This window comes from Salmo salar, chromosome ssa15 (genome assembly GCF_905237065.1).
Source record: "Salmo salar chromosome ssa15, Ssal_v3.1, whole genome shotgun sequence".
In the NCBI taxonomy this organism is placed as follows: domain Eukaryota; kingdom Metazoa; phylum Chordata; class Actinopteri; order Salmoniformes; family Salmonidae; genus Salmo; species Salmo salar.
The window spans coordinates 30,905,080-30,921,000 of NC_059456.1; the positions used below are offsets into that span (position 1 = coordinate 30,905,080).

General features: G+C 43.5%; 1 protein-coding gene and 1 pseudogene across 3 annotated transcripts in view; both read right to left on the minus strand.

Annotated features, from left to right (window-relative positions):
• The window catches only part of LOC106571256 (kinase D-interacting substrate of 220 kDa B-like), a 58,199-nt pseudogene extending 57,153 nt beyond the window's left edge, over window positions 1-1,046 (minus strand). The window contains exon 1 of the transcript XR_006759147.1: window positions 871-1,046. The product of XR_006759147.1 is annotated as a kinase D-interacting substrate of 220 kDa B-like (transcript). The remainder of the gene's footprint in view (window positions 1-870) is intronic.
• Window positions 1,047-5,714: 4,668 nt separating this feature from the next.
• Window positions 5,715-15,921, minus strand: part of LOC106571255 (lysophospholipid acyltransferase 2) — a 77,082-nt gene continuing 66,875 nt past the window's right edge. For both annotated transcript variants that reach the window (XM_045695614.1, XM_014144071.2), the window contains 8 exons: window positions 14,330-14,384; window positions 13,505-13,691; window positions 12,913-13,105; window positions 11,855-11,958; window positions 11,669-11,733; window positions 11,202-11,334; window positions 10,006-10,157; window positions 5,715-8,906 (listed from right to left, as the gene is read on the minus strand). In XM_045695614.1, the coding sequence (XP_045551570.1) occupies window positions 8,756-8,906; window positions 10,006-10,157; window positions 11,202-11,334; window positions 11,669-11,733; window positions 11,855-11,958; window positions 12,913-13,105; window positions 13,505-13,691; window positions 14,330-14,384 (1,040 nt within the window). In that variant the 3' untranslated portion in view covers window positions 5,715-8,755. The remainder of the gene's footprint in view (window positions 8,907-10,005; window positions 10,158-11,201; window positions 11,335-11,668; window positions 11,734-11,854; window positions 11,959-12,912; window positions 13,106-13,504; window positions 13,692-14,329; window positions 14,385-15,921) is intronic.

Here is a 15,921-nt window from a genome sequence, read left to right on the forward strand (position 1 = left end):
CAAAGAATTAAGCAATAAGGCACGAGGGGGTGTGGTATATGGCCAATATACCACGGCTAAGGGCTGTAATTATGTACGACGCAACACGGAGTGCCTGGATATAGGCCATATACCACAAACCCCCAAGGTGCCTTATTGCTATTATAAACTGGTTACCAACATAATTAGACCAGTAAAAATAAATGTTTTGTCATACCCGTGGTATACGGTCTGATATACCACGGCTGTCAGCCAATCAGCATTCAGGGCTCGAACCACCCAGTTAATAATCACATATTTACAACTATTCACACAGGCTCTTTGAGACAGATTTATAGACTAGGTAGCTAAGTGATGTCTGCCTGTAACCATTAACTCAAGTTTATTAATCATCATCCATAATGTGTTTCTCCAGAAAACTGGACAGTTTTAGTACAGTAACTACATTCCTATCCAACACAATACAAGCGCAGACAATATAAGCTTACAATTCAGTCAGGCAGCCAAGCATATGACCTTAACATGGGTGTGGGCGTCGGTCAGTCAAGCCACAAAAACAAACCCCTTCTGTGTGACATGAAAAGAATGACTAGATTAAGTAGCCTGGTCCTGCTGGCGGGCTGACAGCCAGTTAAAAGCATTCCTTCCATCCCCACAGAGCAGGGAGCAGCACAAGCCCTCCAGTATTCCACCACACGTCACTACCTATTGCAGCAACAGTAACACAACAGCTGAAAGCAGCCACAAAGAATAGAAAGTGGAGGCAAGGCAGCTAAACATCAAACCACATCGCCGTGTGCTGCACTGCTGCCAATGCCATTAATCTGTCGGCTGTCGCATACAGACAGGACACGGCGCAATTATTACATTGACACAACCGAGCAATCTTACCTATGGGAATAATACTGTTCTCTCTGTGGGTTGTTTTGCCTGCTGTCTCTTCACTCTGTAATTTATGCCTCCACATACACTGGTCCTGGCCAGCCCTATTGACTAGGCTATTCCCCCTGGCTGAGGCTGCTGATATTGAATTATGCATGAGGATGAGGTACCACCCAGCCTCTCTGGCACATGCTCAGAGGACAGGGAACAGTGGAGAAAAACAGGCTCAATATAGGCCAGCAGCACCACTGACCTAGAGACTTATATCAAAAGTATTTTATAAAGCCCTTATTACATCAGCAGTTAGTAACTTCATTAATATGATGTAGGCCTAGTATGAGGGTTGGAACCTGACCTTCCCTTCTATCTGTGGTATGCAACAAATATAGGCCTAGATGGAACAGCTATAGTACAGTATCTGTGGTATGCAGTGAATATGAAAGGGATAAGCAGACTACGCTATAGGTCAAAATCTGGAACTTCTGCATTGTCTCTGCCGTCTGTTCAGACTGGGCTACATCTATTTATGTGTTGTGCTTCTCTGTATCAAAGCAAAAGTACTGAAAAATAAACATACATACATTACATCTGTGCAAGCTTGGTTGTTGCTGACTAAACTCAACTCCACGATTTACAATGTTGTTGAGCGGAAACTAGTGTGAGCGGACTGGAGAGCCGACGAGAGTTTTTATTTCAGCACCCAAAGAACAGCCCACAGTTACACAGAACAATGTAGTGTGTAACTGCGGGCTATTCTTTGGGTGCTGAAATCAGTTACACAGAACAATGTAGTGTGTAACTGCGGGCTATTCTTTGGGTGCTGAAATCAGTTACACAGAACAATGTAGTGTGTAACTGCGGGCTATTCTTTGGGTGCTGAAATCAGTTACACAGAACAATGTAGTGTGTAACTGCGGGCTATTCTTTGGGTGCTGAAATCAGTTACACAGAACAATGTAGTGTGTAACTGCGGGCTATTCTTTGGGTGCTGAAATCATTTTTTTTGTTGTTGTTTTTTTACTTCATTATATGTGATGTCACAACTCCAGTCCGCGCACACTGGTCAGCTCTCAACTCCATTGTAAATCTTGGAGTTGAGTTTAATCGGCTAGCTCAAATAATAATGCAAGGTTTTTAAATGTGGGGTTTACATCAAAATGATGCATAGTTTATGCATATTCACTGTGTGCAATGACACCGCTTGTTGATTTGATACGATGCATTAGATTCGGCTACACCATCATCATCATCATCATCATCATCAGTCATCACCATCAGGATGTAGAAACAAATGACTTGTTCAACCAATAGGGGCTGCTACCAATCATTGCCTGCTACTAGCTACCTACAAGAGAAGGTTGTAATTGCGGCACGCAATTCAGGGCGTTCCTGTATGTGGGCATTCCTGAATCTGCAGGAACCCCTCTTTATATAATACATGGCCAAAAGTATGTGGACCCCTGCTCGTTGAACATCTCATCCCAAAATCATGGGCATTAATATGGAGTTGGTCCCCCTTTTGTTGCTATAACAGCCTCCACTCTTCTGGGAAGGCTTTCCACTAGATGTTGGAACATTGCTGCGGGGACTTGCTTCCATTCAGCCAAAAGGGCATTAGTGAGGTTGGGCACTGATGTTGGGTGATTAGGCCTGGATCGCAATCAGCATTCCTATTCCTCCCAAAGGTGTTCGATGGGGTTGAGGTCAGGGCTCTGTTTTTTTATTTATTTAACTAGGCAATTCAGTTAAGAACACATTCTTATTTTACAATGACGGCCTACCCCGGCCAAACCCTCCCCTAACCCGGACGACGCTAGGCCATTTGTGCGCTGCTCAATGGGACTCCTGATCACGGCCGGTTGTGATACAGCCCGGGATCGAGCCAGGGTATGTAGTGACGCCTCTAGCATTGAGATGCAGTGCCTTAGACCGCTGCGCCACTCGGGAGCAGGCCAGTCAAGTTCTTCCACACTGATCTCGACAAACCATTTCTGTATGGACCTTGCTTTGTGCACGGGGGCATTGTCATGCTGAAACAGGAAAGAGCCTTCCCCAAACTGTTGCCACAAAGTTGGAAGCACAGAATTGTCTAGAATGTCGGACCATCTCGCAGTCTGACGGACAAATCTGGGTTTTTGGTGGATCCAGGAGAACGCTACCTTCCCCAATGCGTAGTGTCAACTGTAAAGTTTGGTGGAGGAGGAATAATGGTCTGGGGCTGTGATTCACTGTTTGGGCTAGGCCCCTTAGTTCCAGTGAAGGGAAATATTAACGTTATAAGCGTGATTCATCACTCCAAAGAACACGTTTCCACTGCTCCAGAGTCCAATGGCAGCGAGCTTTACACCACACCAGCCAACGCTTGTGCTGGTGTACGGCTGCACGGCCATGGAAACCCATTTCATGAAGCTCCAGACGAAAAGTTATCGTGGCTTCCAGAGGCAGTTTGGAATTCGGTAGTAAGTTTTGCAACCGAGAGCAGCACTCGACGGTCCCGTTCTGTGAGCTTGTGTAGCCTACCACTTCGAGGCTGAGCCGTTGTTGCTCCTAGACGTTTCCACTTCACAATAACAGCACTTACAGTTGACTGGGGCAGCTCTAGCTGGGCAGACATTTGACGAACTGACTTGTTGGAAAGTTGGTATCCTACGACAGTGCCATGTTGAAAGTCCCTGAGCTCTTCAGTAAGGCTATTCTAATGCTGATGTTTGTCTATGGAGATTGCATGGCTGTGTGCTCGATTTTATACACCTGTCAGCAATGTGTGTGGCTGAAATAGCCGAATATTTACTTTTGTATATATAGTGTACTTCTATTGGTCCATTTTTAAGCTAGGACTGGGGGGAGGCATGGGCACTCCAGTACAGTAAGTGGCATTAATGCGCAATAACGTTGGATGCCAGCCGCCAATAAACCCCACAGAAGAAAGGAAAGGGGTGACAACAGTAGCTAGCTAGCTGTACACAGGTAGACAGTGTCTATTACGGAGTCTAGTTGATAGGTAATCGACTAGCCGGACTGTTCCCCGGAATCCGCGTGTAGGGATTTGTACAATGCATGAACAAGGCTATTGAACTTGACATTGGTGTCTGTCTTTATTCCTTTATCCAACATATCATACTGAAACAGTGTCCTTCGCCCCCGCCTGTCAGGCACGGTTTTCCTGCAGTTCTGTTAACGACGGAGTTCATGCAGGAACCAATGAGGTGCTCGAGGGTAGGCGTTCCTGCAGATAAAGGAACGCCCACATGTAGGAACGCCCAGAATTGTGGGGTGCACACTATCGAGCTACAACCTAACAAGCGGACAACCTTGGTACCGTTACAGTAGCTAGCAAAGGAATAATAAGGTTGCTAGCTCATTTCAATTTCCAACAAAATTTAGATATTAGCTAGCAGCTATTTATTTGGCTTGCCATATCGAATGTTAACTAAACCATAGACTGTCAGCTCGCTTAACGTTAGATCGCACGAGATATCACATCTTCTGAAAGAAAAATAATATTTCCGTGCCTGACTACGACCATTATTGATTGCAGTATTTTGAATAAATGGCAATGATCACAATTAGTTGATAACATCTGTTTAAAAGCGAATATGACATTTGCTAGACGACTGCAGTTGCTAACGTTAGCAAGCAGTCAGACAATAACATTCAGATGTACTCGAGCTGTCAATCAAACGTCATCTATCAATGGAGGACACATTTCGATGCTTATACGTGAGAAACGGCAATTCACAGTGACATACCTTTTAATAAAACGAATATAAATGTTCCACACTTCGGTGTAGTCTTCTCAATCCTCGCCTTATATGCGTGTAGTGCTCACAGGCTATTCCCCATCCTCGACAACAGCCATTTTAGTGGACCAGAAAAACACAGCACTGACTCGGGTGGCTTCCTCCCCGCTGTCCGTCAAATCATCTTCTCCCCGCCTACTAACGGTGACGTGTGGCGCTTTGAGATGCTGGGTTTACTAGGCTACTAAATTACTGTACAGGTTGAATTTGCCATTGTCGAAAACTGCAAGGTCACTAATGATATTTTATTAACTGACTAGAAAATGTTGTGAATGTAATAATATTGGGAATGTTATGTCAAAGCCTTCTTGGTGTGTTGTAGATGTATTGCTCTATATAGCCTACCACCTTTCAGGTTATTGCTCTTATTTATACATTCCTTTGTTTGGTTTCACATTCTTTCTCGATATCTTCATTTGCAAAGGAGCTGCTGCTGTGTTGAGGAAAATAATGTTTCAAACCCCTTTTGCCGTACTGACTAATAACTATTGTATGGTAGGTCAAAGTCCAACATTTTATGAGGAGAGTAAAGGGCAGGTGCTGAGCTGTTATAGCCTGGGCAGTGTATAGGCCCATTCCACCACCAGAAATATTCAATGCCATCTAATAATATGCACTGCTTATGACACAGAGGCAGGTGCCTGTACAAAGCTATAGGCCTACTCCCTTGGGGTATGAAGCCAAGGTAACACATTTCCAAGCTCTGATTCACAGTTTACGTGAGTATTCTACAGTGGCCTATGTGAGGAAGGACTAGCCTACTCCACGCCATTCAAACAGTGCTGTCAGGGCTTAAACAAATATGGTTTCCGAAACAAACAAATGACCTTGACTTGTAAATTAAGCCATGTAGGTTGTATGAGTCAGTTTCTTTTTGTTATGTGCTTCTCAGCATGCTGGTTTCTCCTGTGTAATCTAGTCCACTGGCTGTCTCACTCCCTAGCTGTCAAACCTACAGCATATGGTAGCAATTGAGCCTGGGGACAAACAATGTAATAGGAACAATTAAACCACAGTTATTCACCTTTTACATATCACACTTACTATGTCAAGTTCCAAAAAGATCCATCTTTTAATCACATAATATACAAAAACAAACCATCCACATCATCCACATTAACAATTAGCAGGGTTGGCTGCTCGGGACTATGATGAGCATTCCATTCTCTTTGCTCCAGAGCCTCAAGCAAAGGTTTCTCACAATGACCATATTTACCTAAACTTACAATGGACTCAAGAAGAAAGTTGGTTTAGTTTTCACTTCCCCTCGTAATGAAAATAGAATCAGAACTGTCTGAAGAAGCAGTTTCCATGAATACTGTCATTTTGTCCCTTTCACCTCCAGCTCAACATGATCCTATGTTAATTTTCCTACCTTTCCACCAGCTTTTCACCTTTGTCGAACATACCACGAGTCCATTAGAATCACATAAATAACAAGTACATGAAATGACAAAATGTACCTCTACACATGGAAATACTAGACCATCTCCCCCCTCACACTGCTCACACACAATTCATGAATAAGGGGTTAGTACTCTCACAGCATGGAATTACCTGCTAAATGAGTTTAGGTGACTGATTTAAATCATTGATACGTTCCATAATAATCCCTCAGTGGTTTCTTTCTCTAACCAACCATTATTTTCAGATTTTGATTGTGTCAAACCGTTATATAATAACAACACACAATGACATTCAACAGAAGAAAACAGAAGTGACATTGAAGTGAGCCAATAACATCACCCAGTAAAAGCAAACAGTCTGGAGTAAGTCCTTGGGGTGTTGCCCAAATGGCACCCTATTCCCTATATAGTGCACTACTTTGACCGGGAACCATAGGGCTCTGGTCAAAAGAAGTGTACTACTTACTGTATGTAGGGAAACGGGTGTAATTCAGGAAATTTTCCCTGTTGAGACCATTAATCATCATACTGTAGGGTGTCCAATCAAAAATGCATATTTTGACCAATGGGTAAAATACACGGAACAAAAATATAACTGCTTCATGTAAAGTGTTGGTCCCATGTTTCATGAGCTGAAATAAAAGTTCCATACACACAAAAAGCTTATTTCTCAAAAAATTTTGGGCACACATTTCTTTGCATCCCTGTTCTCCTTTGCCAAGATAATCCATTTACCTGACAGGTGTGGCATTTCAAGAAGCTGATTAAAAAGCATGATCTTTACACAGGTGCACCTTGTGCTGGGGACAATAAAAGGCCACTCTAAAATGTGCAGTTTTGTCACACAACACAATGCTACGGATGTCTCAAGTTTTGAGGGAGTGTGCAATTGGCATGCTGACTGCAGGAATGTCCACCAGAGCTGTTGCCGGAGAATTACATTAAATGTTCATTTGTCTCCCGTAAGCCGCCTCCAAAAATGTTTCAAAGAATTTGGCAGTATGTCCAACCGGCCTTACAACCGCAGACCCCGTGTAACCACGGGTCAGGAGTATTTCTGTCTGTAATAAAGCGCTTATGTGGGGAAAAACTCATTCTGATTGGCTGGGCTTGGCTCCCCAGTGGGTGGCTGCCCAGTCATGTGAAATCCATAGATTAGGGCCTAATTCATTTATTTCAATAGACTGATTTCCTTATATGAACAGTAACTCAGTAAAATCTTTGAAATTGATGCATATTGCATTTATATTTTTCTTCAGTATAATATTAATTGTGTAAATACTCCTCTAAGAAAACCAATGCTCCAAACCTCATCCCTCTATCATAATCCTTTCAAAAGTTATTGTAGGATGGCCAAAATTAGGGTGACCAAATCAATGGAGGCCAGAGGGGGAAAAAAGTGGTCAAAAAAAATTTGGGAAAAATGCATTCCGTCAGCCTAGGCTGGATGTTGTGCGAGAATTAAGGCAAACTGACAGGCTTTCTTCTTGAATCTGGAGGACATGAAACAATATAGAGGTAAGATAGAAACAGATGTTGAGACATGACATGTAGTATTTTCATATTTTAGTATACACTTTTCATATTAATGCAAAAATCCTGTCCTTTATCAAAGATTTCTTTCAAAAGCAAGCATATCTCTGAAATGTCAACGGAGCACTGAGCTTATACCAAGCTTTTTCTGTTCAAAGCATTTTACATTTAATTCAGCTTGTGTCATGCTAATTTTGCTTTTTGTGACCAGCGGAAACAACTCTGAAGACGAGGACCACAAAAAGTAAAATCCTCAGAAGTGATGAGAAATCTGCACCGCTATGTCAACAGAGTTCGGTGCTTATTATCGTATTAGGTAACAAAATCTGACTTTTGGGCTATAATGTTAATGATATGAAAGCGAAAGTCCCCACGATTCAGAACATGAATAATCATATTTGTCTTGGTAAAATGTATTTAATAACATAAGGAAGTGACATTTCATCACCAAAGCGCGTTTTTTTTCACCCACTTCTGGGCAGAGTTGTTGGACACCTTACATATTTTGTGAAAAGACCTCAAGGACACTATCTTGTTTTCTTTCTCTTTTAATTATTGTGTCCTAATTTCCTGTATCTTTGCTTTTTACCTGGACTATAACACCATTAACTGAAACCACTCCACTCTCTCCCACCTGATCCTAAAACCTGTTCACCTTGAGTGAGAAACACCGCACACACAATAATATCCAATCTGAGGAGGATACACAAAAGCTAAAAAAAAAACTGGGTGGAGAAAGAGACAAAGGTTATAAGGCAAGTTCGCATACTCCCATAATACAGTAACAGTACAATACTGGCATTTCATCATCGATTCGGGACCCCTCCATCCCGCTGAGCCACAACCACTAGTCCTCATAATACAGTAGGGCCTGCGTTCCAAATCAAATCAAATTTTATTGGCACCCTATTCCCTTTCTAGTGCACTACTTTTGACCAGGGCCCATAGGGCTCTGGTCAAAAGTAGTGCATTAAATAGGTAAATCCCAAAGCTTTCAGTCCATCCATCCCTTCTCACGTGAACAAATGAGAATCGTCATCCCACTCCAAAACACAGCTTGGACAGTCTCTCTCTCTAATAATGTGTTGGACAGTCCCTGCAGTCCTTGGTGCTAGTCTCTGTGTGTGTGCACCGTTGCTGGTCTCTGAATCTGCTTCATGTGGCTTTGGTCTTCTGGTTGCAGTGGCCATCGGTGGAGTCCTGGTGGGAGAGGACGGGAGCCTCCTTCAGGCGCAGGTGTCGGGGCTTGACTGGCAGTGCTACGGCCAGGAGGACACAGCCGATGTGGACGCTGAAGTACCAGGACCTGGGGGCAGAGGCGAGAGAGGATGATTTAGGGATCAATATCAGAATCAGAAAACCTTATTGCCAAGCAACAAGTGTTGCTAGGAATTTCTCTTGGTGTTGTACATATTTTTCCATCAACAACCAGGCACACAACAAGTTCATTCAACTTCTCAGAAAAATAACAAAAAGCCACTGTATAAGTAGAATTATTGTTAACATCAAATGTATTTAATGCCCTTGATTATTCTCAAAGATCATAAATCAAATATCTCTAGAGCTTGCTAGCTCTATTCATATTCTAAATAGGAATGTCTGTTTGAGGGACTAACGGTCCTCTACATTTCAGCAACAAATTCTCCTGTTGGTCAGAGGTTCAGACAAAAACACAATTCTTCTTGCACTTCCATCCAAGGTAACAAACTATGAATCCTTTTTTTTTTTTTTTTACTTGAGTGAGGTAAAGTACTGTTCTCTGTATATGTCCCAAATGGCACGCTATTCCCTATATAGTGCACTACTTTTGACCAGAGACATATGGGTCTCTCTCCTTCCAGTTCTCTGCTGCCAATGACTGGAACGAACTACAAAAATCTCTGAAACTGGAAACACTTATCTCCCTCACTAGCTTCAAGCACCAGCTGTCAGAGCAGCTCACAGATTACTGCACCTGTACATAGCCCATCTATAATTTAGCCCAAACAACTACCCCTTCCCCTACTGTATTTATTTTGCTCCTTTGCACCCCATTATTTATATTTCTACTTTGCACTTTCTTCTACTACAAATCTACCATTCCCGTGTTTTACTTGCTATATTGTATTTACTTTGCCACCATGGCCTTTTTGCCTTTACCTCCCTTATCTCACCTCATTTGCTCACATTGTATATAGACTTATTTTTCTACTTTATTATTGACTGTATGTTTGTTTTTACTCCATGTGTAACTCTGTGTTTTTGTATGTTGTCGAACTGCTTTGCTTTATCTTGGCCAGGTCGCAATTGTAAATGAGAACTTGTTCTCAACTTGCCTACCTGGTTAAATAAAGGTGAAATAAAATGTAAAAAATAAATGAAATGGGATGCCATTTGGGACGCAAACATAGTTTCTGGCCACTCACCTGTAGAACTTCATAGAGGGCCCGACAGACAGCAGCACAAAAGGCACCACAGTGTAACAAATGGCAATCTGGGTGCCAGCCCACGTGATCCCATCATACAGTAGCTTGTGTGAAGGCGAGCCCAGGAAGTACGGCCTCACGTTGTGTCTCATCTGGAGAAAAAAAAGAACCAAAGCAATGAATTCAGAGTAAAAGAAGTGAAACAATGAAAATCTAAGTTTACAACAAAAGTTTACAACAAATGGCCCTTGTAAATCTAAAATATGTTGCACTGCCCTTAACTTTCTCCCTCCCTCGTTTACAGTTACCATATCTAAGGTTTTGTCCCAAATGGCACCCTATTCCCTATATAGTGCATGGGCCCTGGTCAAAAATAGTGCACTAGGGAATAGCGTGCCATTTGGGACGCAATTTAAGAGTCAAGTAATGCATTTCCAATTGAACTTTCTCTCCCAGCAGCTCATCCACCAGCGGTCGTCTGCCTCAGTGAGTCTCAAAGTGTCTCAGGTGACGCTCCATTAGCCGGAGTCCTGCCCGGTCTCCTCTCCATCCGTCTGTCTGTCTGGCTGGCCTGTTATCTGTGCAGTCCAGCTGGACTCAGGTTGCATCCCAAATTGAACCCTATTCCCTATATAGTGCACTACTGTTGACCAGAACCCATAAGGTACCCATAGGGCTCTGGTCAAAAGTAGTGCACTATATAGGGAATAGGGTGTCATTTGGGACTCAGTCCCAGACTCTAATAAATACGCTTTATTCAGGCCAGACCTTCAGAGCACAGTGAGTCTCTATGTCAGCCTAACTATGACTGATTCTCTTAACACTAATGATGCAGAAATAAAGTACATCAGGATGAACATGGCCCAAACACTTTGTTTCATCTGTGATGGGAACGATGGGGCCATCAGGATATCTATTGTTATGGCAATAGCAGAAATCGTTGACATTCAGAAAATATGTTATTGATTTTTAGTGGGTACGGTGCATGACATCTTATCTATGCCTATGAAAAGTTTAGGGCTTAGTGCATCTAGACAGAGATGGAACATTGTGGGGAGAGGTCTGTGTCTGAGTGTGTTTTAGAAGAGATAGAAAATAAGAGATAGATCTCTCTCTATGTGACTCCGTTTCTCCCTTTCTTTGTCTGTGTGTGTTTTAGAGAGAGAGAGAGCGACAGAGAGAGATACAGTACTCACAGCACGTGCAGCCAGTGTGACCACGATGCCAGTCAGGAAGGTGAGGTAGTATCCAGGGTAGGCCCCGTGCCACATGGCTGACAGAATGAAGGTAGCCGCTGTGGGGTTGTAGGGACAGCGCTCGTAACACACCCTGCACACACACAACCAGCCAGTCAAACACAACAGCACAGCAACTGAATATTAGGAAGGTGTTCCTAATGTTTGGTATACTCAGTATAAAGATAAAGCAGACTGTTAGTGCTAACTGACCACTAGGTGGCAGACTTTACAGACAGACAAGACCTCAGAGCACTGGTTATAGGCGTATCCACAAATGATTTAGAGCATGAAAACTATACTGTAATTACAATGTATTTAAATAGTATGTACAATGTGTCAGAAAGCTAATGTTGATAATTACAGAAAGAAATTATGACCAAGTCTCTTTGTCTTCATCAATTACAGACTAAGCCTGGTTTCTGTACCTTTTGAGCCAATGTGCCGTCTGTATATTCCAATTGTCAAGGAACATCTTGAAGCTGGTGGCAAACTGGAACCAAGAAGAGGAGGACAACATCAGTATACATACATTAACTGTAGATTGTAATAGAAAGAGTTGTGAAAAACATACTGAGACATGAGTGAAGACTACTAATGTTTCAACATTTCACCTCAATATCCATTATCCTCAGATTGGAGATGAGATCCCAACGTGGTGAGCCGTCACCGTTGTATCCATTGAATCCAAATCCTGCTGCATTGTTGATGGCATCAGCTGTTCAGAATTCAAACACATGCTTTCAGAAACACCATCTCCAGGCCGGCATTCAGTCAAAGGCGAATTGCACTTGACTTTTAAAGGTAATTTACATTTGAGCGGACATCTGCACGGTTTATCATGAAAGTGCTCTCCGCAAACGTCAGGGAAATTGCCTTTATATGGTGTATTCTCTCAGTATTATCGTGCACAGCTCTGACGCCTCTTTGAATGAGTCCCGGTCTTATTCATGTCCCATCACTGTACTGTACATCCACAAAGTACACCATTTATTAGTGATGATAATATCATTAATATCTTTATCATTCTAATAACAGCGTATTATCACAGTGAAGGACAATACAGGAGCTATTCAGTCCGTGCAGCCGTGCTCTCTGTGTGTGTGTGTGTGTGTGCTCTCTGTGTGTGTGTGTGTGTGTGTGTGTGTGTGTGTGTGTGTGTGTGTGTGTGTGCGTGCAGAGAAGCGCTAATTGAGTCCCACCTCTACCTGCTTGTTATCACCATACTCTCTATGATGCACACCTTGCTGCAAACAATCACACACACACACACACACACACACACACACACACCTTGCTGCAAACAATCACACACACAAACACAGTGGGACTGATCTCACCCCCTTACAAAGCTCATCTGTTCTCAGTCTGTGAGGGGTTACTTGTCAACATGGAATAACAGAGCATATTGCAGCTAAGAATTGGTTTCAGGGTCAATCAATGAATACAGACCTAAAGAGATTTACTATTGAAAACTGACAAAGGCTACATCCAGATTCTCCTCCCTTCTCCCTTTATCCCCTGTCATGGATTTGAAAGCGTTGGATTGGTTTAAGCTTTGGCGGAAGGGAGTTTCAACCATTGTTAATGACGATGACTGTGCAAGTGCACCCTTCAAAAAAACAAAAAACAAGGGTTGAGAATCAGCCAACGGAAAAGAGAGAAGACCCACCCAGCGTCCAGACGAAGTAGTACTTGGGCCGGGTGGTCAGCATGGACAGGTAGAGGTAGACCACCTGGGCGTAGAAGGGCGTGTTTGCGATGAAGTCGTCGTCGATGTTCCGTTCCACAGGGAACACTTTACAGACCGAGAGGAAAACCATGAGGGAGAAGAAACAGGTGGCCAGTTTACGGACGACTTCAATCTGAAGAAGAGGAGGGAGGGGGGGGAACATCAGCCAATAGAAACACTCTGTCCCAAATAGAACCCTATCCCCTATATAGTTCACTGCTTTTTACCATGGCCCATGGTCAAAAGTAGTGCACTATAAAGGGAACAGGGTGCCATTTAGGAAGCAGCCTCAGCAAAGACTCACATCTGCTTTGCATAATTGAGAGCTTCACGAGGAAGTCAAAAGACAGCCATGTTGCTGTTCATCCAGTCAACAATGAATACTGACTAGGGAATACTGTGCATTTACTACACAGAAATGCTTTCCTGTCTTAGAAAGTTCCAGACAAGCATTGAGAGTAACGTGGCATGAAAATGCTGCCGATTTGGTAACTTTCCAAAAATCATAGTGGCATTTGAGACCAGTGCTTACGTTTGGGGAGGGGTCAGTCTGTTTGTGTCTGCCGTTGGTCTTCCCATTGGTCTGGTGGTCTTTATTGTGACGGCAGGGCGTGCCCTCAATGAAGGCGATGTAATCGTTGTAGGAGGAGGTGGGGCCGGCCAGTATTCCCATGAAGTTACAGTTATAGCTGAAGTACTCCAGCAGACTGGGCATCCTCCTGCAGGGGAGGTGGAGGAGATGCATAAACCATCACAACACAGTCAACAGTGACAGTAAGGGCTGTGACACACAGACCATCACAACACAGTGACAGTAACGGCTGTGACACAAACAGTCTCTCACAGACCATCACAACAGTCACTACAGTAATTACAGTGACAGTACATACTGTGATACATGCATAGTTAGAATCCCCAAAGCATATCTCCCCTCTCCAGAGAAACCACAATATACACACTACACTGAACAAAAGTATAAATGCAACATGTAAAGTGTTGGTCCCATGTTTCATGAGCTGAAGTAAAAGATCCCAGAAATGTTCCATACGCACAAAAAGCATATTTCTCTCAAATGTTATGCACACCATGGCTATGGGGCTAGTCAGCATCTGGTGTGACCACTATTTGCCTCATGCAGCGCGACATATCTCCTTCGTATTGCGTTGATCAGGTTGTTGATTGTGGCCTGTGGAATGTTGTCCCAACCCTAACGAACCATTCAGTGACCACTCGTGCCCTGTGGAAGGGGGTATTGTCATCCCCCAGACTAGAGAGCCAATCAGACCATCCTCACAGGCTCATACTGGAAGCGGCCATTTTCTGCTCAAAATAACTAAAACATACCTGTAAAACATACCTTATAGCAAGGAGCTTCTGATTTGGGGTCAGCTGCTCCTCTTTCCGGCACATTCCTGTTGGGGGAGGGAGGTAGAGAAGAACACACATGTAATGCTTGCTTTTGATCAGGAGGGTTTGTGTTGAAAAGTTCATTCAAAGATACTGACTTTGCAAAGGAATGAAAACAACATTTCATAACAGTCTACAGTACATGGTTGACAAGGGTGAGGCCACCATTCCCTGCCCAGAGGCTTAGTCCCAGAGAGGCAGTGGTCTGAGAACTCAGTCGTGTCTTGTCCTCTCCTGTGACTGTCTTGTGTGGGTAATGACATCATTACATCCCTGTGGTCTCTCTCACTCTCTGTAGGTCCCCGCTGATCTATGGGCTAATTAAAGGACGATAAATTGACTTCCAGGAAATGCGCGTCCCTATTGTCTCACCAACCCCGCCTCCACGACGCAGCGCTTTGTCTTGTCCCGCGCCGCACACCGGGGACGAGGCGAACGGAGTGAAACGGGCCAAATAATTCTGTGTTGTTTATGGCGGCCATTACGCTGATAACAAGATTAGCACAGCTAATCAGCTCACATTACAGCCTAATGCCTGCTGGGGACTGGAGGAGAGGAGAGGTGCCAACACCAATACTGGTCGGCACAGTCACCCCAAATCCGGCTCCATTAACAGGCTCAATAACTAACAACACAGTAGGGCATAACTCAGCCTCCCTAGATAATGAGAACGGGGTCAGGGCGGTAATGTTCGACCTGAGCACAGACTGTTTGGTTTTGTTTGACACAAGGACAGACTACAAGACTGCGTGAGTGACTGCTAAAAAAGGGCAAAGAACACATTCCAGAATGTTAAAACATTCACTCTCCTCTTCTGATCGTAAACAAACTAGGTCAAGTTCATTCCCAAACATGAGGTCATTTCATCCACCTTTAGTTTGGATCTCAAACAGACCTTTCTGTGTTGTTAGATCGAACTGGTATCAAAGGAAGTAGCAAACACAGGCCAACCACAATGTTCCATACTGGGCACACAGTAAACACTGGCCAATAGTGATGTCCCATACTGGGAACATAGTAAAACACTGGCCAATCAGGATGTCCCATAACTCTTGCTAGTTGGCAAGACAGCACAAACAGATCTGGGACCAGGCTAGATCTCACTAGCATCTGTCACAGGCTTTCACCTAGGTGAATGAAGCCTGGGAGCAGAGTCTACGTCGTCTCTCACGCACACACACTCAGCAAAAAAAGAAACGTCCCTTTTTCAGGACCCTGTCTTTCAAAGATAATTTGTAAAAATCCAAATAACTTCACAGACCTTCATTGTAAAGGGTTTAAACACTGTTTCCCATGCTTGTTCAATGAACAATAAACAATTAATGAACATGCACCTGTGGAACGGTCATTAAGACACTAACAGCTTACAGATGGTCGGCAATTAAGGTCAAAGTTCTGAAAACTTAGGACACTAGAGGCCTTTCTACTGACACTGAAAAACACCAAAAGAAAGATGCCCAGGGTCCCTGCTCATCTGCATGAATGTGCCTTAGGCATGCTGCAAGGAGGCATGAGAACTGCAGATGTGGCCAGGGCAATAAA